Source organism: Excalfactoria chinensis, chromosome 13 (genome assembly GCF_039878825.1).
Source record: "Excalfactoria chinensis isolate bCotChi1 chromosome 13, bCotChi1.hap2, whole genome shotgun sequence".
In the NCBI taxonomy this organism is placed as follows: domain Eukaryota; kingdom Metazoa; phylum Chordata; class Aves; order Galliformes; family Phasianidae; genus Excalfactoria; species Excalfactoria chinensis.
Window position 1 is genome coordinate 6,075,001 of NC_092837.1, and position 21,790 is coordinate 6,096,790.

At 45.8% G+C, this 21,790-nt stretch overlaps 1 protein-coding gene and 1 long non-coding RNA gene across 7 annotated transcripts in view; both read left to right on the forward strand.

Moving 5' to 3' along the window:
- GRIA1 (glutamate ionotropic receptor AMPA type subunit 1) overlaps window positions 1-9,610 on the forward strand; it is a 109,908-nt gene extending 100,298 nt beyond the window's left edge. For all 4 annotated transcript variants that reach the window (XR_011905169.1, XM_072347910.1, XM_072347908.1 and 1 more), the window contains 2 exons: window positions 4,732-4,866; window positions 6,680-9,610. Coding sequence is in view for 3 of the 4 variants with exons in the window: in XM_072347910.1 (XP_072204011.1) it covers window positions 4,732-4,866; window positions 6,680-6,868 (324 nt within the window). In the remaining variant the exon portion in view is untranslated. The remainder of the gene's footprint in view (window positions 1-4,731; window positions 4,867-6,679) is intronic.
- A 6,029-nt stretch (window positions 9,611-15,639) lies between these two features.
- On the forward strand, window positions 15,640-20,758 carry LOC140258284 (uncharacterized). Of its 3 annotated transcripts, none has more exons than XR_011905230.1 (6): window positions 15,640-15,849; window positions 16,935-17,067; window positions 18,112-18,475; window positions 18,736-18,861; window positions 19,682-19,926; window positions 20,614-20,758. It is a non-coding gene; the product is annotated as an uncharacterized lncRNA (long non-coding RNA). The 3 variants fall into 3 exon arrangements; XR_011905231.1 differs by having other exon boundaries at window positions 16,935-17,059; XR_011905232.1 differs by having other exon boundaries at window positions 19,685-19,926; window positions 20,614-20,723.
- Window positions 20,759-21,790: the final 1,032 nt, after the last annotated feature.

Here is a 21,790-nt window from a genome sequence, read left to right on the forward strand (position 1 = left end):
CACCCACCTGGCCTTATCTAATTTTGTTCTTTAGAAGGATGAAAGAATGTTAATGAAGAGGGTGAGGACTAGCTGGATGTAAGGTTTGTACAGAGGGGTTTAGGCAGAGCCAAGTCAAACCTTTGATGTTTCCCAGGTTTATGTTTGTTGGTTCTGAATTATGTTCCATGCCTGTAGCTGACTGCTGTGCATCCTATCTTTTTATACCCGACACTTTATCTATATGCTGTCTGCCTAGTGCTTACCCAGAGAAATCCCTGTACAGAAACATTAAAACTCCAGAGACAAGCACTCTGCCGTGAGGAATATTTGGATTTGGTGTCCCATAGCAGGAGGTGTGGGGCAGCCGTGCTCAGTGGTCATCCAGGACCACCACAGCAACATCAGACCATGGGAAATCCCAGCCAGTGTCCTGCACCGGGCAGCCATGTTCTTGCAGCAGACAACCTTAACTATGCAGCTCCCTTAAAGGATCCCATTTTGAATGCAAGCACATAATGGACAGCTTTTTTTGCAGGCTATAAAATTTGCTGTGGGCTTGAGAGGGTTGTCTAGGTTTGTTAGAGGGTAATGACAAGGTATACACTAAATATTAGATATTGTAGATTCTCTTCTTCCTTGGGTCATTTGCAAGGCTGTGGGAGAATGGAAACTTGTCCAGATCAGGATGGCAAGGTGCAGACTGCTTCTTGCATCAAAAAGACTTTCATTGAAGACACAGAGATCTCCATTCCTCTTCTTCAGTTGCAAGAATTGGACTTTTGTTAAAAAATCAATAGGGATCACCCCCTGCTACTGCCTTGATTTGTTGATTCTTCCAGCAAATGTGTCTTTACATTGCTGGGCAACCTCACCCCATGGCTGGCCATGCACGTGGTCATGTCCTGCCTTACAGAACTGAGATACCAATGGTCAATGGCTGGTGTTGTGCCCTTCATCACTGAGCTTCAGCTCTTGCCCCAGTAATGGTGGCCCAGCACTTGATGTAAACACTCTCAATACGCTGTCAGCAGGTTCTGGGGGTTCAGGGTGCAAGAAGGGAGTATTCCCAGTGTGAAACAGGGGAAGTCTGGCCTTCATGACTTTCAGCTAAGGAGGATAAATAATTGCGCACAAGACATGGTGCCACATTGGAGAGAAACAGACGGGAAGGTGCCTGGTTGCTGTAGCAACAAGGCCGCTCTTTTGGAAAGCTGGGTTTTTCTTTTCACTTGCCAATCTTACCCCCACGTCAGCATTCTGCCGTGCAGGAGACAAGCGGTGACATTTTTACACTCCCACTGACAAGCTGGTGGTGATGGGCAGCTCCAAGGGAGAGCAGCTGGTGTCAGAGCCTGAGCAGAGAGGAGGGGGGTCCTCTCAGGCAGTTAGAATCATTTAGGACCTTGTAATTAGGAGTGCTGCTAGGGCTGGAGAGGGAACAAAACAGCAGACAGAGCCTCAGTGTGGTGTGCACTGTACCCTACCCTTTGTGTGCATCTGGTCCTGCAGCTGATGGAAGCAACAAAATGCTTCTTCCACTCAGAGAACCTGTCTGAATGTCCTGCTGGGAGAGAAGAACTAACAGATAGAAAAAGGAGAGGATGAGCAAAAAGTCAAGGAACAATTTCACTTCCCAGACCTGCACTGGAAGAAACACTATCGTGACGGTAGAGGAGAAATATAGTTGTTCTTCCCATCCCAGCAAGTCTGCCCACTGCTGTGCATTACTGGGCTTTCCTTGGCTTCTCTACTGCTGGAAGAGAAAAGTGAATTCAACCAAATCATCCAAGGTGGCAGTAATGGTAATGGTGGTGGCTGCTGCAAAGCAAATACCTCACAGCAGGCCTAAAATTAGTTGCGTGAAATACTGGTGAAGTCAACTGCTTTGGTCCATCTCTCATTTACCAGTCAGTTTGGTGTGGCATCAGGAAGGAAGTGGACATGAAGAACCAGCCTATTCTGGCTGCCAGACCTTCATACCCTCACATCTGGCTGAGACTGTCTCCAATTGGACCATGACTTATAAACTGTGGGTGAGATTGCAAGAATATTGTGGCCAGCAAAACTTCAAATTCATGTATTCCCATGAAACCTGGTTTTCCAAGGATGTGTGGCTGGAAGTCAAAGACCTGTGACCTGTGTGGTCACAGGTCACCCTGATGGCCAGTTGTGCTGGTGCTTTATTTGAGAGGGAGCACCTAATGCATGTTTTCTTCTCTAAAGCTTTTTCACAAAGCTTGAAGATCCTTCATATTTTGAACATCTCCACCCCTCTGTCAAATCAGACTGGAATATGGGTTGAAAATTATTATTAAGACAGACAAATAGGCAGCTCTGCCTTCTCCTCTGTCCCATCTTTCCCCCTAAGCACATGCTAATCAGCCACTTTTCATTAAGGGACCAGGATTAAAGATTAGGATGTCAAGGAGGGCAATCCACCTCCAGGGACTTTGTCCCTCCTTCAAGCTGGTGCAGCCCCTTCAGTCTGGCTTTGAAGAGGCAGAATACATGATGTGTTGTAACCCAGTTTTCTCAGAGTAATTGCTCCGCTTTTCCAAATCTTTGCTTAAAAAAAACTCTGTAAATTTTTCAGCTGGTGCTTAAAAGTTTTTTCCTAGTAATCAGCACAGAGATAGATGAACAAAAGTACAGTCATACCTGGGAGAGAAAAAAAATGCATGAAGGCAGATTATAAAAGACCAGATATATTACCCTTCAAATGTGGAAAACTGCAGAAACTAAGAGGATATTTGCAGAAATCTCTCATTAGAGAGAGCACAGAGGAAGCATCGACAAGATTACAAACTGACCAGTGTGTGATCGTTACATAATAGAGGAACCAAAGCTGTCCACCAGTGGAGACCATCACGTCTGCGGCAGAATAACACAAATGGTGACAGTGATGAATCTCTTGACAGCAGCGTCAGACAGTGAGGAATGGAAAATGAAATTGCTCATAGAGATTTTTACAGTGACCAAAGTGCAGCAGAGGTGACACCTCACTGCAGCTCTAAATCTTTCAGCAGAGGGCTCTCAATGGAAAGTTTCTCCTTGTGGCACCAGAACCAATGACACATGTTCCATGCGGAGAGAAAGCTTTGCAGCTCCACGTGGGTAATGGGATGAGATGAAGGAGAGGCAGTAAAACATCCTGAGATGTTCTATTCTGTGATGGCAGCCTTTTAAAAACTGGAATGTTTCTGTGTCTTGTAATCTAACATTTTTGGCAACAGATTCTTCGAAAGACAGAATCCTTTACAAAATATACCTGCCTGAAGGACAACGTTGGTTCCTGACAGACTGCTCTTGACTCAAAGCTGTCCATGAAAACACCGGTGTTTGGTTTTGGTCCTTTTTGACGTTGATCCAGGATAGATTTCTGCTTCCTAAGGAATTGTACTTCCCAGAAAGTTTGGGCTGTTTATTGTAAAACTTGAGAAGGAAAGAGAATGAATTTACTGTCCTAGAAGGGTAAGGAACAAGCTCTGCGACCCAGCCATCTGTATCTCCGCAGAGCAGTAGGGAACACCAAGAACTGCTCTGGGGCTTCATTTCCTATGACAGAAATGCCTACCAGTCATACATGCTGTTTCTCTTCTGCGTCTCCAGTGAGCTTTATGCAGTTTTCTTCCCTTATCCAGTGGGTGGGGCCATCAACACTGATCAAACCCTGATCACTCCAATGGACTGGCACTGACCTGTTGGACCTGCCCAGGGGAAACTGTAATGGAAATGCATCTTGAGTCAATGTTGCAAAGCAACAAGGAGCATGGAGAACAGCATCTCAGCCTGGTGGACTAGAAAGAGAAAGACTAACTTAAAAACAAGAGCCTGGCACATGGAGCTGAGCCAAGCCTTTGGGTCTTACCACAGCCCAGAGTAATCCTAATGCCCCAAATCCACCTGGTCAGCATGGACCACACTTGGAGAATGGCACTTAGTGATACTGGGGTTGGATGTGGGGGCTCAGCTACCTTGCTGCTGAAATGAGTCATTTTGAGACTCTCCTCTTCCCCAGAGAGCCATGACCATTCATTAGGCATTGTAAAATCACAACACAAATGCCAGCTGTGAGTAGCAGTCCATTAATAGCCCTGTTTATTGCAGACCAAATAATTAGCTTAGACTCGCATCAGCAGCTCTTGATTGCATATGAAATAACTGTCTTATTACACAGAAATGAAATGTGTTCATGAGGACAGCTCAGGTGTCACCTCAACCTCAGTATCAGAAAGGAAAGGGATTTAAGAAAAAAAAAAAGAGAAGAAAACCCAGCCATTTCAATGTGTTGCTCAGCAACAGAATTTGCGGGGGAAACAATCTAGGAATGAAGGAATGAGCATTTCCAAGAGAACGGGTTATTTCAGGCAAGACATCAGGGACAAGCAAATGTCACAGAGGCAGAGAAGTTTTTTCCTCCTTTAATCAATAATTTAAACCAGACATTTTGGGTGAACAAGCACGCGAGTTTAGATGTGATGGAAAAGCGGCGATCCCAAACCTTTACGAAAAGTCACACTGCTGAAAAAATGTTTGTTTGTTTGTGTGAGGGAAACGTTAGATTTAATAGGCACCGAATTAAGAATTGAAAATGTTCTTAGAAATGTCACTTGTGCACTTAAAGAGGGAGGTGATGTAATGCCAATGTTGCTATATTGTACGGTATCTCTACCAGAGCAATCTCATATTAATTTTGTTGTTCTCCTTCCCACATGCCCTCCCTACCCTCCCTTCTCCTTTCTCTTCCAGGACAAGACAAGCGCTCTGAGTCTCAGCAATGTGGCGGGGGTTTTCTATATCCTCATCGGTGGGCTCGGACTAGCCATGCTGGTTGCCTTAATCGAGTTTTGTTACAAGTCCAGAAGTGAATCAAAGCGGATGAAGGTGGCAACCCATTCCCAGGCCTTTCATACCTTCTCTCTGACACCACCCTGGCTCCAAAGCTGCCTTCGGAGATGGATGCAGCCCAGAACATGGGTGGAAGAAAAGACATAGGGATAATGAAGTGACCTTATCACTTGACTTGCTAGAAAGAAATAAGAGCACGAGAGGAATCTAAGAGAGGCTCAGATGAGCCCTAATCCTAACTCATGAGCTCATGCAAGATCAGACATGTGACATAACACTCATTCAAAGTCCAGATATAGAGTGAAATCATAGCACAAATGGTAACAGGAACACATTGCCATTCCTTAAAGCAGGCTATGGCAACGTGTGTGCAGCATGGATGAAATGTGTTGGAGTTGGTGTGATACAGCCTTTTCTGCAGTAAAATAAAATCCCCCAACTCAAGCAGTTAACAGCAAGATAGAACTGAGGTAGTGTAGTAATGAATCAGATCCTGTTGTTCCCTCTGCTGGCATCCTGCTGGCACAATTTGCAGGTAGGCAGCAGTGACAGATGCTCAGAGCGTTTGCCAGATTTCTAGCCTTGAACCTTGGTTGGACAATGTTCTCTCAAATAGATACCCTGGGTAGGTGAAGTGGGGTCTCCAAAGTCAGAATTATTCATCTTCAGAGGGAGAAACTGTGCTCTGATGTCTCCTGAAATGTCTTTTTCTCTGTTCTGTCATGGTGTACCAGCAGAGTACTTCCTAAGGCCCAGAAGATTTGTTTCAGCCCTAATTCCCAGTATGCCTAAATTTGTGTCCTGTCAAGAGGGATTAGATTTGAGAGCCTTGGGAATGCACATTTAATGCAGCATCTGTGGAACAAGTGCTTTTTGATTCAGATGGCTATCAGAGGTGATCCCTTACAAGGATACCGTAGTGCAGAAGGGTGCAGCAGGATCTGAGCTGTAACAGTAACACACCCAGTTCTTAGTCTCCATGAGCATGGAAGTCAGTATGTTACAGGAAGCATGCAGCAGATTTCATAAGATTTAGAGAGATTTTTACCTCCCTGGGCACTGAAACTTACCCAGAATCAAAAAGAAAATAAGCACTCATTCCTTTGGGTTTTATGTCATCGTTTCTCAACATGCTTAACATTTTGTCAGCAGTAAAAACATTTCTCATTTGCTGAAAACATGCAATAACTCTTTTTGACATTGAGATTCAGGAAATTCTACAGGCAGTGAGAGCACAGGGACAAGAAAAGGGGTAAAAAATGAAAAGAGCCATAAATGCAAAGAAACCAAAATAACTTTTCTCACTTGGTTTAAGTATTCTGAGAAACTGGTTTCTTTAGATCTCGTGAAACAAATGCTTTGGACAGTATCTGGAACAGGAAGATGAGATTTAGTTTCCTGAATTAGGTTTGCATTTCCTAGCTATCTCTGTAGACAAAAACAAAGGTACATGCTCAGTTTCTTGCATGTGGAAAGTTAAACATATGCCTGCAGTGAGTCAGAGCCCATCATACGTAACAGTGCAGGAGTAGTAATAGCGTATAGATATGGGAAAAGGTGCACAATACCTCTGAGCAGATCCAGTGTGATTGTTCTGATATTGTAGAGTTGGAATAGTTTTTGTACATGGCACGTTTGCTTTATACTCTGGATTATTGCAGAAACATTTAATTTTGAATGTAGAAGAGGTGTGAATTAACAGAGCAAGTGCAGGAGGTACATGCAGAAAGAGAGTGAATGAAGGCAAGGAAGGAGAGAACAGTGATAGAAACACAATGTTATTTTTTGTATTGTAATTTCTCCGACATTGCTAAGGACAGGGGGAGACCCCCCCGTCTTTCCTAAAAAGGGTTTTTGTTTAATCCCACAGCAATCAATCAACGAAGCCATACGGACATCAACCCTTCCCAGGCCGGCTGCAGCAGGAGGCAGTGGAGAAAACGGACGTGTGGTCAGCCACGATTTCCAAAAATCCATGCAGACGATCCCGTGTATGAGCCACAGCACTGGCATGTCCCTGGGAGCCACGGGATTATAATTGGCCTTTTGAACCATTGCCTGGGTGAGAGCAGGGACAGCCCAACTCCACCCCCTCCAGAGCCAAAAACAAACCCAACACCAACAAGACAAATGACGATGACAGAAGGGACAATTGGATGGATCTTCTCGAGGAAATCAAATCTATTTCCCTTTTTCTTTTGCAAACAGATCCACTGGCAGGAGAACAGAAACAGGTCTGTACTGCAATAAGGAGAGCATAATGGGATTTAACAGACTCGTGAACCATCCCTGATCAAAGAACCACTGGAACACTAATGAGGACTATGCCATTTTGTTTTAACTTGGTTGTTAATAAGTCTTAGTGTGTGCAATATATACTTTTTTTTTTTCTTACTAATTCCTGTGGTGTCAGGGTAACATCAGTCCTTTCCCCTTTTCCTGCTCAGCCCTTTAATCTGGTTTAGTTCGGGATGCAAACCGTAACATCTGAGCTACTAACAGCAAAAAGAAATTCCAATGAATGACAAGTTGAACTCCCAGCAGGGTGTCAACGTCAACCCCTTTTGTCTATCGTGATTCTGTTGTGAATTTGGGGTGTGGAGTTATTGCAACAAGGCAGACAGCTGCGAATGGCTCTCCCTGCAACAGGAAGGACTCGACGCAAGAAGAAACTGAAAAAGAATGTGAGGCTGTCTTACCGTGGCAAAGATATGAGTGAGTTTGGAAACCCCAGGTAACCTGATGATAAAGTGTTAATTCTTCCAGAGATGGTGAGTGGCAGTTCGAGAGAAGGATCGTGTGCCTGGAGAGGAGAGCATCTTGCGTGGCGTATTAGAGCAGGTGGCTGGTCTAAGATCATGGTAGCTGCTGTTTATGGAAGAGAGAAGATAAATGCAGTATTCCCCTTACATGCCACTCTCCTGCCTAGGTTACTGGGGGCTAATAAGCGATTTGTGAACCCGTTCTTCATTGCTTAGCTTCTGTGTATGCTCTCTCTTTGGTGGTCACATAAGGGAACCACTTTGAGCCGGGAATATCATCTCAAGACATCCAGTTCTAGATGGCTGCCTATTAACCAGTAAAACACACTAGAAGTCATGGGGCTGCAATGGGAATAACACAGCTTTTTTTGCTCTGAAATCCCTTTATGGCCATTTTTCTAGTTAAAAGGGACATCTTTCAGACAGTTGGCAGGAATGGCTTTCTGGAAGGAACTGCTGAAGCAAATGTGAAGGAGATCCTATAAGAGCTTTATTCAAGCATCCATGACATATGATTGCATCAGAGCTGGTCAGACTTAGCCTTCCTGTCAAGCTGTGGCCTGTTCTCTGGGTAAGATGCCAAACGTAGCAGATTCCCACTCGTGTATCCTTAGCAAGGGGAAAGCAACCCCAAGCCAGGAAAGCAGATTGCTGACACCAAACTTGGTATTGCAGAAACCCGTACTGAGGGACAGGTTGCTGGGAGCCCAGCTACGGGAATCAAAGGGACAATGATGGCTTTCCAGAACCACAGAAAAGATTCATCTGTGAATCTTTGGCATGGACAAACACTTCCCATCCTGGTGGGCCTGAGATGCTTCCCTGGAAGTGAAGAATCACCAGGGGAGTATTTAGAGCAAGAGAAGATCTGCGGGGCAAGGACCACAGTGAATCCACTCAGCCTTGTCCCACCACTGATGGCACATAAAGTTCAAAGCTTCTCACAGGACTCAGCAAATATCTGCCCGGGGACTGAGCTGCTATCGGAGCATTCTGAACTGCTTTTTTCTCTCTCTTTTTTTTTTTTTCCTTCCTGCAACGTAGCAAGTGAGGATCAGAAAAGGAAGAGATGCAAGTGAAGACAAAGTTATAAAGGCAAATGACTGGCACAAGTTTATGAGGAGGATCGGTCCATACAGCTGTCCATAGGGCTGGAAACTGCCTGAACACCAGTTTCCATTAGTGTACTCTGTAGAGCAATACGTTTACCACCTTTAACACCAGCCTGGTCCAAAGCATTTGTTCCATCTACCTGCTTGTCTTGCAACGCTTTGGACACCAGCAAGTCAAAGAGTCAAGGTCTGAAGCTCAGGCACAGCATGCCTTGTGCCAGTGTGTTTTCCACTGCTGGAAACCCTTACGGTCTTCACCTCTCATTACCAAACATGAGTTCTGTCATCAGCTGCTCCAAACACCTCTACAAGTCACTTTGTGTTAATTATCGCTATTTTTAGTCCACTTTCTTTTCCTTAACTTTAACTTCAGTCCTATGTAAGCACTAACATGGTCGGAGCAATCCAAGCTAGCCTGCTTCCATGTCCACAGCTCTCGGAGTCATCTCCTGTCTCAGCTCTTGCCACATCCCAGAAAAGGCTGACAAGCCCTCCAGTGCTCTGTCCTCCTCCAAAGACATGATCACCATGGTGGCAGGTCACAGGGAGCCCAGCTGGGCACGCAGACATCGACGGCATTGTGGGCAGCAGTGCACCTGTGCCAGGACTGGCTACCTGTGACATAAAGATGTGGGATGCGGCCTTCAGGTCTTCAAAAGCCTTTGATCAGTGACGGGGTTAAAAAAAAAAATAAAGAAAAAAGAAATAAAAAAAGAAAAAGAAAAAAAAAAGAGGAATAGGACAAAAGCGTGGAAAAATGTTAACTTGTAATATGTATTTTTACTACACTTTTCTTAAAAATAGAGTAACGGTCAAACTCTTAAAGACATTGACATTTTTTTTCTCAACAGGAATCCATATTTAACAGTTTTGGCTTTCATTAAATTTTGCTCTTTGGTACCTGGATCTTTTATTTACCAGCTATATTTATTTTAACTCTTTTTTTTTAATTTGATTTTCCTTTCTTTTTCTTTTGTCACTTCTGCAAAGGATTTTGCTTTAACAAACTGAACGGTGTTTTTATTTTCACATTCTCTTTTCGACACTTTTATTGGCAATTATTATTTACACAAGAGTGAAACTATCAGCTGGAATTTTAGCACCACGGATCCATGATCCATTTTTCATACCTGTCCCATGCTGTTTTGTGCCAGTGCTGGATGTATGGAAGTGAAAATGATGTTACCCCTCAGGCAGTATTACCCAACCTGAATCAAACAAAATTTCCTTGATTATTGCTGTGTCTGACTTGTGAACAGCAGCCAAATAAACTACTTCAGGTTGAAATTGGGAATCTATCTAATATTTTCCCAAGAGCCAGGAAGCTGAACATTCACTGGGTTCAAAGTGAAGTATTTTAATTCTTGTTCAGAGTTCTATGAGGTTATTTTCTGAGGAGGGCAATTCCAGGATTTTAGCTTGTTTTTACTGAGGGAAGATCTAGTCAGCTGAGGGAGAATTCAGAACCAGCACTGGTCCAAAAATCCATGCCAGGATTGGTTTTCCTGGGAGCTGTCATGCTGTTTCAGAAGCTCAGACATTCAAGATGTTTCTCACTCAACTGTCATGCAATTAACCTGCTTAATTCCTCTTTCAAAAGTCTGCTGAAGTGGGAAATAGAGTGGGATTTAAAGCATCGTGGACAGCTGCCAATGCTAACTACTAACTAATGCCAACTCTACACTAGTGCCACGCTCTGAGGTAGCCCTTGTTGTCACAAATGTGGAAGGACGTCCCTTCCCCATGGCACCATTCCTGCGTGTTGGCTGGGGAAGCCGAGACACCCAAGTGCCTTCAGCCAGGCATCTCAGCTCACCCCGCAGGGCTGTGGTTATAGACTCGAGGTCTCCAACATTCCCAAGGGGGTTTCACCCACTGGTAAGTTTAAGGAGGAGAATCAGCAAGGGTCAGAATTAATGGAAATGGGTTGTGAACCTTCGGGCTTCAAAGCACAAGAAACTCCAAATCAAGGGGCCTGAGAGAGAAGTTTTCCATAGGCAGACTATGCTGCATCAATCCATTTTGGTCTTCCACGCTTGTTTGGACAACCAGTACTGTATGATGAGCTTGGACCTCATCTCAAAATGGTCTCCTTGTTTCTTTAGTGGTTTGCTCTTCATTCCCAGTCAGGCTGCAAATATGCACAATAAATTTTCCTTTATCTCTTGTCAAAAGCAGGACAAAATTCCCTTTCTGCAAAAGCAAATATCCCTTATGAGAAAGTCTCCAGCAAAAATAAAACTATCTTCAACAGCTGATGAAACAAATAACACTGTATACTGAACAGACATATCACCCAATCCATCCTTTTGCTATGGGATCATAAACTAGGCACCAGGGCAGAAGGCTGGGATGAACCAAAAGGATTTGTCTCAACTTGTTTGTGTATGCATATACCTGTCAGCAAACACAGCAAAAATCTCTCTCTTGTCCAAACTCAGTGAAGAGACAGGGCAGGGGCACATACAACAACATTTGCTGTAACCCAGTGGTCACCATTAAATGTCTTGATGCATGATTCTAATACACTGGTTTAGGACAGAGTCACAAGTCAAAGCTCAGGTGACCCGTCATAGTGGGGTGTGGATATTCTTCTCCTACATGGCATGGAGATTGCTCTGAAGCTGCACCTTGGAAATAGGGTGGATAGGTTCAGGCCTTTTCTATCAGCAAATGTACCAGATTTACTGCAAATACGTTTCAGAAACTTGTGGCCTGTTCTTTCATGATTGTTGTAGCTGCAGATATCTCTACATACTGCCTCTATGTTACCTATGAGCTCAGATCAGTTTGACAAACATTACTGCTGGTTCTGTGGCTTGGCAGCCTGCTGCTGGTGCAAGACCTCATGCCTGCATCCCTGGTAGCCAGTTAATCAATTAATAGAAAAACCGTGATGACACTGCCATTCATGGCAGCCCACCTATCTGCAGTAGGGCAGGGCTTTGCAGGGCAAAATCCACATGCAGATCCCAGTTCAAAAGATGCTAGTGCCAAAACTGCTTTTGCTCCAAGGAAACTGTTGGTCATGTTGCTCCAGCACCACCCCTTATATCTCCATCCCCATCTCTCCTTCCTTAGTCCATCAGTCCCACCTACAGGACTGCAACATGCAGTCGGCTGTACTATGTATGCACATGGTGGTGGTATTCTTATGGATAGCTCTGTAACACTACATAGACAGCACATGAAGTCCTTGGGATGGGAAGAGAGATGTGAATCCAGCTCTGCCTAAGGCAGAAGTGATCCCACAGTCTATCACACTGCTGGGCAGCAAGGAGACATCAGTGGAGTGATGCACACTTCAATGGCCCGGCTGCAAACAGAGTTGGGAAAGGGTGGCAGAAGGTAGCAATGGCTGTAATAAGCACATTCCATATCTACAAATAGCATGTGAAACCTGGGTGGGAAATTAAAAAAATGGCAATCCAAGACTGAGCTGTGTAGCAGTCCTAATGCCAAGGACCTCATCCTCAACAACAAAATTCTGGTAGAAATGAAAGAGAAAGCTGAAAGAAAGAGAATACAGTATTTTACTAGCATAAGTAGGATGGATTTACAGGAGTCACAAAGGAACGGTGACCCCATTTCTCTGCAGGAATACATCTTCCAAGTCACTCAAAGAAGGGCAGAAGGACACAAGAGGGGACTCCTCACAGCTTAGGGCACACAGCACTGCATCCACCTCCATCCTGTGCAGAAAACAAGTCAAGGTGGTGCACACACTCCCAGGGAGTCATCACTGCCCCGAGTGCTCCCAGCTCAGGGCATCCTCTGCACTGGGCTGGTACCGAGGGAGCTCCTGGCCATGGGCAAAGGGAGAGCTGTCCCCAGAGCAGGGAAATACAGCAATCCTCACCTCAGGGGATACTGAGAAGTGTAATTAGCCAGTGTTTGCACTAATTGGGTAACACACACACATATACATACTCATAGATTAAGAGAAGCTTTTGATGGCCCAAATTAGCTGTCAAGGTACCTCTTCATTCCTAAGGATCAATATTGTATAATGTAACAGCACAGAGTGTGTTCATTACTCCGCAGAGCTGGTTTAACATGCTGTCTGGATCCCTTTGGCAGCATTTCCTCCTCGGTTTGAGCTGGCATCAGAATTAATGGCATGTCGTGTTCTGTAAGTCCTGACTTTTTAGATGAAAGGTGCACAGTGTTGTTCGCATCAGTATTACAGCGTAATAAATCGATGCTTTCCTGTTGGAAGGGATTCAGACAATTTCACAACTTGCTCTCAGGAACTCAAAAGATGACCTATCTGCCAATGGGCCGCTGGAAAACAAACAAACAATAGTAATAACAGTTGCAGTATGCTGTGAGTAGGGCTCTGGAGCCAAATATCAATCCCAAAGCTCCACCAGGCCCTGTTGCACAAGGTAGCGCACAGCTCAAGGAAGCGATTTCTCACCACCAGGAAGTTGTGGGGCAGGGACAAAACCTGATCTCATTCACCAAAAAGGAGCAGAGACAAAAGCAGAGTGCCAGAGCTTCCAGAAAAACAACAGGAAAGGGGAACAGGAGCAGAGACCGAGCATGCCAGAGCAGAGCAGCAGCAACCACTGCTGGGCACTTATTTAATGACATCTTTACAAAGTAAACCATAAATTCCTCTGATCGCAGGAGCTCGTGTGCAAGACGGGGAGAGGCTGAACTTAAAAGAAAAGCCGTTTTGCTGCCTCAGATTAGCTCAAACTGTGTGACAAGCTTTCCCCACTTCAAAACCAATGTTGTTAGCTTCAAAATCTGCATTATTAATATTTCAATGTAAGTCCCATCAGGAGCTGCCAAAAGAGCTCTCCTGGACTTGTGACAGCTCATCGTGTTTGGTTCTAATCATATATGAATGCATGAGTTAAGAAGACATCATTAAAAGTACATTAAGTTTAATTATGCTAGCAGCCACAGACAGTCGGAGCATTGGCTTAATGCAGGATGCATAATTACATCAGAGCAAATCCATGGGATTCATATTTGTTAAAGAAAATGCTGCTGGTCTGGTTGTGTCACTACAACGGGATCGAGTTAAGGGAATGGCTTTGGGGGCTGCTCCCACCCAGCCCTCCTCGGTACCCCTGCACACTGCTGAGCCCTGGTGCAGCTCATTGCACACCACGCTTCATGAGAGCATCACAAAGCACCAAGGGGAGGAGGAGGGGTGCTGCCGGGCTGTGGAACCAGCCCAGGTCTCTGCAAGGGGCTGTCAGGGCCGAGCAGCTCATAGACATGGGAGTGGATGCGTGGATGGAGTCACAGCCTGGTGCAGAGGGGATGGAAATAGACACTCCCAGCATGGCCGCTGCCCTTCTGTAGGTTCCAAGCACTGTTGGCTGCAAAGCAGGTCCAGACAATTCGCAAACAATGAAACAACAGAAAGAAAACAATACAAAAAGAAACAAAACAAAACAACCAAAGAGCTTCAGCTTCTCCTAGGGCCGTTGCAGCTCCCTCTGCCAACATAGCAGGAAGCAGCAGGGCTGTGGAACAAGGAAGGTGACACATCCTCACAGCCAGCAGCACAACCTCACAGCCCAACTGCTGCTTTTCTCTGCAAAGCCAACAGCTGAGCCCCCCACCCACTCACCCCATCAGTGCTGGGAGCGCATCCCTATAGGAGATGTTTGTTCCTGAGGTTCCACCCAGCCCTCTAACATCTGCCCCAATGCTGACCACAGCTGCTGTTGATGCACTGTGGCCCTTCGCTGCCTCCCCTCCGAGGGGTCAGAGCTGCCACTGGGAAGCTGTAGCACAAAGGCACAGCAGGGCAGGGCAGATGGGCAGGAAACATGACATAATGGAAAAAAATCTTGATGGAGCAGAAGTCTCCAGCAGCCAAAGCTGGCTGCAAATGGACAGCAATTACTGGGTAGAAAATAACAGATTTCTAGGAAGATTTCCAAATAAAGTGCCCCTGAACTTAGTTTGGAGGAAATCTTTGTTTCTGTTTAGCTTGGGTTTGTTGTTTGTTTGTTTCTTTTCTTTTTCCCTTTTTTGAGAGAGAGAGAGGCAGAAGATCCCCACCACTCAGCCCACTTTATCCATGCCCATTTCCATCCTGGCTAACTGCATTCCATCCTCACCCTGATCACACAGATGGGGGTGGCATCACACAGGTGAGGCTGTGCCATGGGACAGGACAGGACAGGACAGCACCCCGGGACCCAGCACCATCCTGCACAAAGGGGCTGGAGGACCCCTGGGTCTTAGTTGCCATAAAGGTGGTTTCCATGCTCTCTGCTTTTCAGGGGTTTTAATTGACAAAAAAGGTCATCAGCATTTCTAATTTCAATCTAATAAACATGGGGAAATTCCGGCTACAGGCTGTTGTGATTTTATTTCCCATTACAGTGAGCTGAATTGAAGCTGTTTGCCATCATAACCGTGGCTCAGCTGAAAGGTGGGAAGAGATGTGGCACGGACACAATAAAACTTTCTTTTTCTAAAGAAACAGTTGGTTTTAAAGTGAATGGGCACACTCATGTCTTTTCAGCTGGGGGAAGGAATACACGGATATTGAGAGAGGTTTTAAAGCAATCCAACATCATAAGGTTCTTTAGAGAAGGCATTGATCTTTCTCAATGGGCAGCAATTGATACGTTCAAAGTGAGCTTTGTGTGCGTGCATGTTTGTCCCCACACAGGTGAGCACAGTCTGTTATCTGAAAAGAAAGAATCAAAAAAAGCAATCAAAGCTGAGCACAAAGAGCAGCTCTTCGGGGAGAGAAGTGTCAGGACCTTTGTATCCCCTATGGCAGCTCCCTTTGGTGTGTTAATGCTACCATAAGAGGAAAGAACAAACCAGGTGCAATTAATTGTGCTTTCAGAGGCAAACAGCCAATCAGCCAGGGCTGTGCACACTGAGGGCTCATGGGGGATTATAAATTAACCCCTCTGTGGTTGGTTTGTTGTAGGTTCATTTTGGGAGGAGTTGTGGTGAGTGCTGTAGTGCTGGGAGCCTCAAGCGGTCACTTCCCAGGGACCTACAGGCTCTAACAGCACTCTGCAACCCTAACGGCCACCTGCAGAATTCAGCAAGCTGCCTGAAATCTCCGTCTATTCTGCAGCATGCTTTGGTGAGATCCCAACGCAGAATACCTTTCTGTGAATGGACTTTGTGATGATGTGAGTCAGTGCCAGGTGAGAGGAAGGGTCTGTGGTCTGATGCTGTAAGGCAGGCGGTGGGATGTAAAGGCATTCACTTGCCTTTAATAACTCAGGGAGGAGAGTTTCTCTAAGATCCCAGATTATGGGATTTGCTGGATAATTCCATCAGCAGGGAGAAGTTCCTCAGCTGTTGCCAGAGAGCTGAGGCTGCTGTGTATAAATAATGGGATGGTGATCAGAAAGGGTCAAAAGGTATCCTTGCTAACTGCTGAGTAATGCACCCGGGGCTTCCCAGGAAAGTGGTGCAGTGGTGGAGGTGTAACTTCTGGTAACAGTACTGCGTTGGGTAGTGCTGCATGCCAGGAAGAACGAATCTCATTGTGTCTGGGCCAGGAGGAAGAACTGTGCTCATGCCAACAGTCTGCAAATGGGAGAAACAGCACTGAGTGCTTTTCCAGAGCCAGACCGTGACAGACAGCTGTGATTTGCTTTGTTTGTCTGTTTTTTCTCCTGAAGATGCCCATGTTTCTGAGGGAGGGAGGTGTGGTAGGTTTTAAAAACATTTGATTCTTGTGGGGGAGCTCGTTAGCTGAGAGGAAGACTATAAAAGAGAAGTAGTCAGTGTGAGACATCTAAAGAGAAGATGATGAGTTGTACTGCAAAGCAACACTGGGTGGAAGAAAAAGGTACGTACAGTTTTCTGCAGAGGATTTTATCTTGCAATCTCTGTTAAATCCTATGAAAAATGTCAAATCCAGGGGATAGAAAAAGCGCTGAGTCATACCAAAAACATCTGGCCAGGCACCATGCAGGATGCTGACCTGAAATGGGACAACTGGGAGGTCAGTGGTGCAAGAGATCCTACCCAGGCCCAACAGTGTGGCACCGAGGAAGGGAAGAATCTGCAGCTGTAATGCTTTGAGCAGACCTGTGGGGCTGCCCCCATGCTCAGCCTGCAGGCAGGAAGGAGGGGGTTGATCGTAATATAACTTGAATAGGAATAAAAAGTAGATTTTTGTGACACTTGGCTCAGCAGCAGCGGGGTGAAGAAGGGAGAAGATATTGGGTATTGTCTGGGTTGGTTTTTTTTTTTCATGCATCTGTCATCTCCCTGCTAGAGACTGGTTGGTAACTGCTGCCTTCTACAACTCTGATGTGGATTCCACAGTAAGGAGCGGGCTGTTTCCTGCAGTGCCCTAACCTGTACATTGAGGAGCAGCTGCATTTGCTGGAGTCTTTCTGAGTGAGTCAGTAAGTCTCACTGCTGTCCTCATGGTACAGGGAGGTTCATCAGGTCTGGGCCAGGTGCTGTGTGTCCCGGATGTTCCCCTCACCATGGTCACAAAGCCCTCAGTGATTCTTGGCCACTGGTGATGAACAGATGTTGTTCAAAGTGAAAGTCAGCCTGGGAACCAATGGGAGACCTGGGTGCTCCTCCATGTCTCAGGTCAGTGTTCAGGGAATTCCTGAAGCTTCCTATGTCTTGCCTGTCCCCATGGGATTGGGGTAACCTGGGAGATGTGCAGTTGCCAGCTCACAGGGGATCAATGGAGCAGGAGCCATGTGGCTTCCTCATGTTCAGCTACAGCTGGGCAGTGGTGGGCCCAGACATCCCCAAAGACCCTGTCCAGCTGTATTTTCCTTAGTTGTTCTGAGCCACGTAGCAGAGGGCTGGTGAATATTGCATGGAATCTGCTGTCACCTTGCACATGGCAGCAAAAGCTCTCCCAAAGGAAAAGAGGAAGATTTTGTACTTAACCACTTGGTTTTAAAGCCAAGTTTGGGTCCCATCAATAGGAAAAGTCCTGAAAACACCTTCTTGATCTAATTTGCTGTTAGAGCCATTGAGAGCTTTCTCTTCCAAGATGAAAGTGGGATAAAAGCAGCTTCAGGACACAACTCAGTATGGTGAGCTTCTACCAGGAGTTTGAGCGAAGCCTGACTATGCAGTCAGCAGAAACAGCCTCCAAATGACAGGGGCCAAGCAATGGTGATAATTGTTCTCCCAGCAATAGGGTGATGCCATGCATTTAGGCTTCAATTAATTTTCTGGCTCTAAATGAACTGCCTCCTACCTCTTTCAGCAATTACATCTTGCTAATTGAAAATAGCATTCATCTTATCTCTAGAAGAGGACTGGACAAAAGTAGGGCAACAAAATCTGGAGTGAAGGTATCATGAAGGAAGAGGGGGAGGGGGGGGGGGAAGGAGGGAAGGGAATGAAGCTAAGGGAGGAAGGCAGCCAGAATGGCTGAAGGGGCAAGTCCAGATCTTTGTTTTCTTCTATCAATTTAGGCTGTCCTGGTTCAAAACAGGGTGTTCTTCCTCAAGCCTCATTTCCCAACGAAAGCCCTTTGGAAAGGAGATCCTTTCTGTGCTGCAGTGCTCAAGGAACGATCCCAGCTTCTTACCTCTAAAGGAAGTTGCAAGCTCCTTAAGAGAGAACCAGCATAGGTTTGAGTTTTATGTGGTTTGTTTTTCCTCAGTCTGGTTACTTAAAACTCCTCTGAGTTTTCTGCCAACAGAACCTAATGAAGTAAGACTTGAAGAGACTGAGGAACAGGCGGCTCTCTGGTTTTCACCTCCCTGTCTAAGAAGTGAGGAGAGAATGGGCAGCATTAACAAGCTGATAAGCTCAAATTGATCCAGAGGGAGAGAGGTGGGTCCTGCTAATCTCAAGGCTAAACTGCAGCCTTTGGGCAGCTCTCCTGATCTCTCCAGCACCTGAAATTCCTGTACGATTGTAAAGCAGGGCTGATGGCCTTCATTTCTGTCCCCTTATGGCTCACCTCAAAAGTGCATTTAAACAAATCTCACAGCATTTCCATTGCTTTTCTGACAGATTCTGACATCTCTTAATCTGGGGCTAAAAAGTTTTCTTTTGTTTTTGCTCCTTTCCTTTAATACTAATCATTCCAGGATGGGAGGAGGCAGTTGTACTGGAGCGGCTCTTCATTTTGTGCACAGCCAGGTGAAACACAAACAGTGACAAATTGATGATGGAGTGGAACACATTAGCGTGAAAATCCTCAGATGCCTCATAAGGTATTTCCTCTGAGTCTGCTGAAGTGATAACACTACTGCAAGTGGCTTCTCCAGAAAGGAAATAGTCCCTTGTTGGCAATCGGTTTGATTGGATTGCGGTGAAGCTTCACATCAGTACTGAAATACAATCTGTAGAGCCAGCAGAAGTGTGTTAGGAAACAAGGAGAGGATTGCTGTGCAAGTTGTCTTTGCCTGGCAGCACGGGATGAGCTGGGGGCTGGCACCAGAAAGGACAGCAAGTGGAAAGGTCTAAGGAGTGTACTCTGGACCTGCTGAGAAACCCAAAATGAAACCATCTCTAGTTCTCTCCTTGCCCCCTAGTGTCCATTCACGTTAAAGATACTGGTTCATCCCTGAGATTAAAGCAGTATTTGTGCCTCTTGTGCAACTATCAGGTTTTTTTTTGGTAACTCTCCAGGTGGATCTTTGATCCCTTAAGAAAACAGAGGAGAATACGTCTGCCCTTCAGCCCCGACTCATGCAAAGCTTGTGTGAACCATCTGAATGTCATGTCCCCAACCACTTGGGAGCACACACCATGCTCACCCCAATCTCTCACACCCATGGATATAAGCCTCTCCTAATCAGGTGAAAGCAGTCGGTAGGCCTTTTGTTACACTTCCAGTTCTAGGATTCAAGCAGCTTTTAATTCCCAAGTCAATTTAGCTTGGGGCAAGAATCAATTGTGCTACCCTGGCTGGTGCATGCAGCAGCCCACAGTGCTGCTCTGCCCATCAGCTGCTGCAGGAGATGCGTTGGGAGCTGCAGGCAGGAGCTGAAGAAATTGAGGTGTTTGATGTTTGCTTGTTTATGTATTTAGCAGCTGCTGTCTCCACAAGAGCCCCTTTCTGCAGAGGAATGATAAGCCATGCTTGACTCCTGCTTGCCCACCCCTGCTGGCTCCTGTTTGCTGCCATCTCATCAGCAGGCACCAAAAAGCCCCACTTCCATCCCTGCTGGGCTGCCCTCCCTGCCCTGCTCTGAAATGCTGCCTGAGTGTTATGGGAACAGCACATGGAACTGCCATGCACAGGAAGGAAGAGGGGAGCAAGCCAAGGGAGCCTGGTAAGTCCCCCAGAAACCCACAAGGCAGCTCCAGAATGACACTCATATTTGGAGTGTGAGAAGCTGCTGCAATACGTACAGTTAAGTCAACATGCTCGCATGGCACAGATCTGTGGCTAAGTGTGGGTGCAGCACATCTGGAGCTGCACCAGGGATGAGTGGGGCTGCTCAGATGTGCTGGGCTCCCATCTCAATTTGGCCACAGATGGGCCGGTGGTCATGGATAGAGCTCTCTGAATTGCACTGTGTGGGAGTGGGGGCTGAGAAGGACACGGTTCCTCTTTGAGAGCTATAATTAACGTTGGGAAGCTGCTGGCTGCTCTGGCAATCCCAGTTATCCACGTTGTCTGTGCAGTTCACGTATCCCTTCTTAGTTGAGCATACTTATTATTATCTTTATTAATTACGCACAGCAGTGTGCTTAAAGCGAGGCGGTGGGGTGGGGGGGTGGAATGGCCAGCGTTTTCCCACCACGGAGAAGCAAAATGTTACATTTTGTACTTGTCGAAAGCAAAAATCCTTCACTTCAAGACGTGTGAGATGCATTACTAATTGCACAATTATTTTGTTCCGCGGCACTTGCAAGAAAGAACTTGGAGTGCTTTCAGCAAATTCTGGTGTTGAGGAAATAATGAATTGGGTTTTTTTCTTTTTTTTTCTTTTTTTTTTCTTTTTTTTTTTTTTAAGGTACTAAATTAAGTGCTCTTCCTTCATGAGACCGTCTTCCCAAGCTTTGTGGAGCTGTCTTCCCAAAGCTTTTTGAAGATGGAAGAAGCGTGCTTCAGTAAGGTGTGGAGGTCAGCATGGCCCTGAATAAAGGAAGGGATGAGTGAATACGGCTCATGTGCATTATTTCCTTCTTATGATTTCCTTTCTGTAACGTGGAAAGAAGCCAAAATATTCAGGTACTCACAGGGAGGTGAATTTTGAAGGTATTCCACTGGGAGTTCCCCAAAGCCTTCCTGGGCTGCATCCTTCTCCCATCGCACCATGGCTGGCAAAGTGTGATCTGTGGATCTCTGTAAGCAATGGCATTGAAAACAGCTCGTTCTGACTCTCCATCCCTCTGCCACAAAATGCACCAAACCCAGCATCTGGGGCAGACTTGGATCTATGTTCTCCCTGTGCTCCAGGCTGTTGGGTAACTGGTAGCACACAGGAATGAGGAGAGCATTGTTGCTTAACTGAGCACAGAGGCTCAGGTGCTTGGAAACCTCTTCTGGATTAGGAGGGGAAATGAGTCTGTTTCTATGAGATTGATCTGTGGGCACCAACAGAGTGTTCAGCTGGACTTCTATGAGAGAGCCAACAGTGAGTTAAGTGTCAGCCTGCTGAGACACTGGACAAATGGGGAAACACAATGATGGCATCTCTGCATTCCACCTTTTGGTGGCTGTCAGCTGTGCTCAGCCAGCTCCTTGCTGCCCTAAAATCCATGGCTTTGCTATGGTGACTGTGTGCTCTGGTTTGGTGCATCGTTTTTTTTGCTTCAGTCTGCCCTGAAAATGAATATAGAAATTTCACAAGGAACAACCTTGCTGAGTGAGGCAGCCTGGTGGGAAGTTGAAATATCTGTACATCTCAGGGGAGGTTTAGGCCAAAATGCCTGTAACGAGTTGAACTACCCCTTGAAAAATGATTGCAAGAGCTGGATGTGTGAGACAGGCAGAATGAAGAGCCTGCAAGTAAACAGGGGGAGGGAGCATGTTTTCAAGTGTTTTATAATAACTAGGATTCATTTAATCCTGTTTACATTTACCTTTGCGCATGAAATTCATAACCATGGTTTGCAACCAGGCACGGTGGTGGTGATATACAAAATCTTATTAATGAAGATGACGGGAGGATTTGGGACGTGGAACGA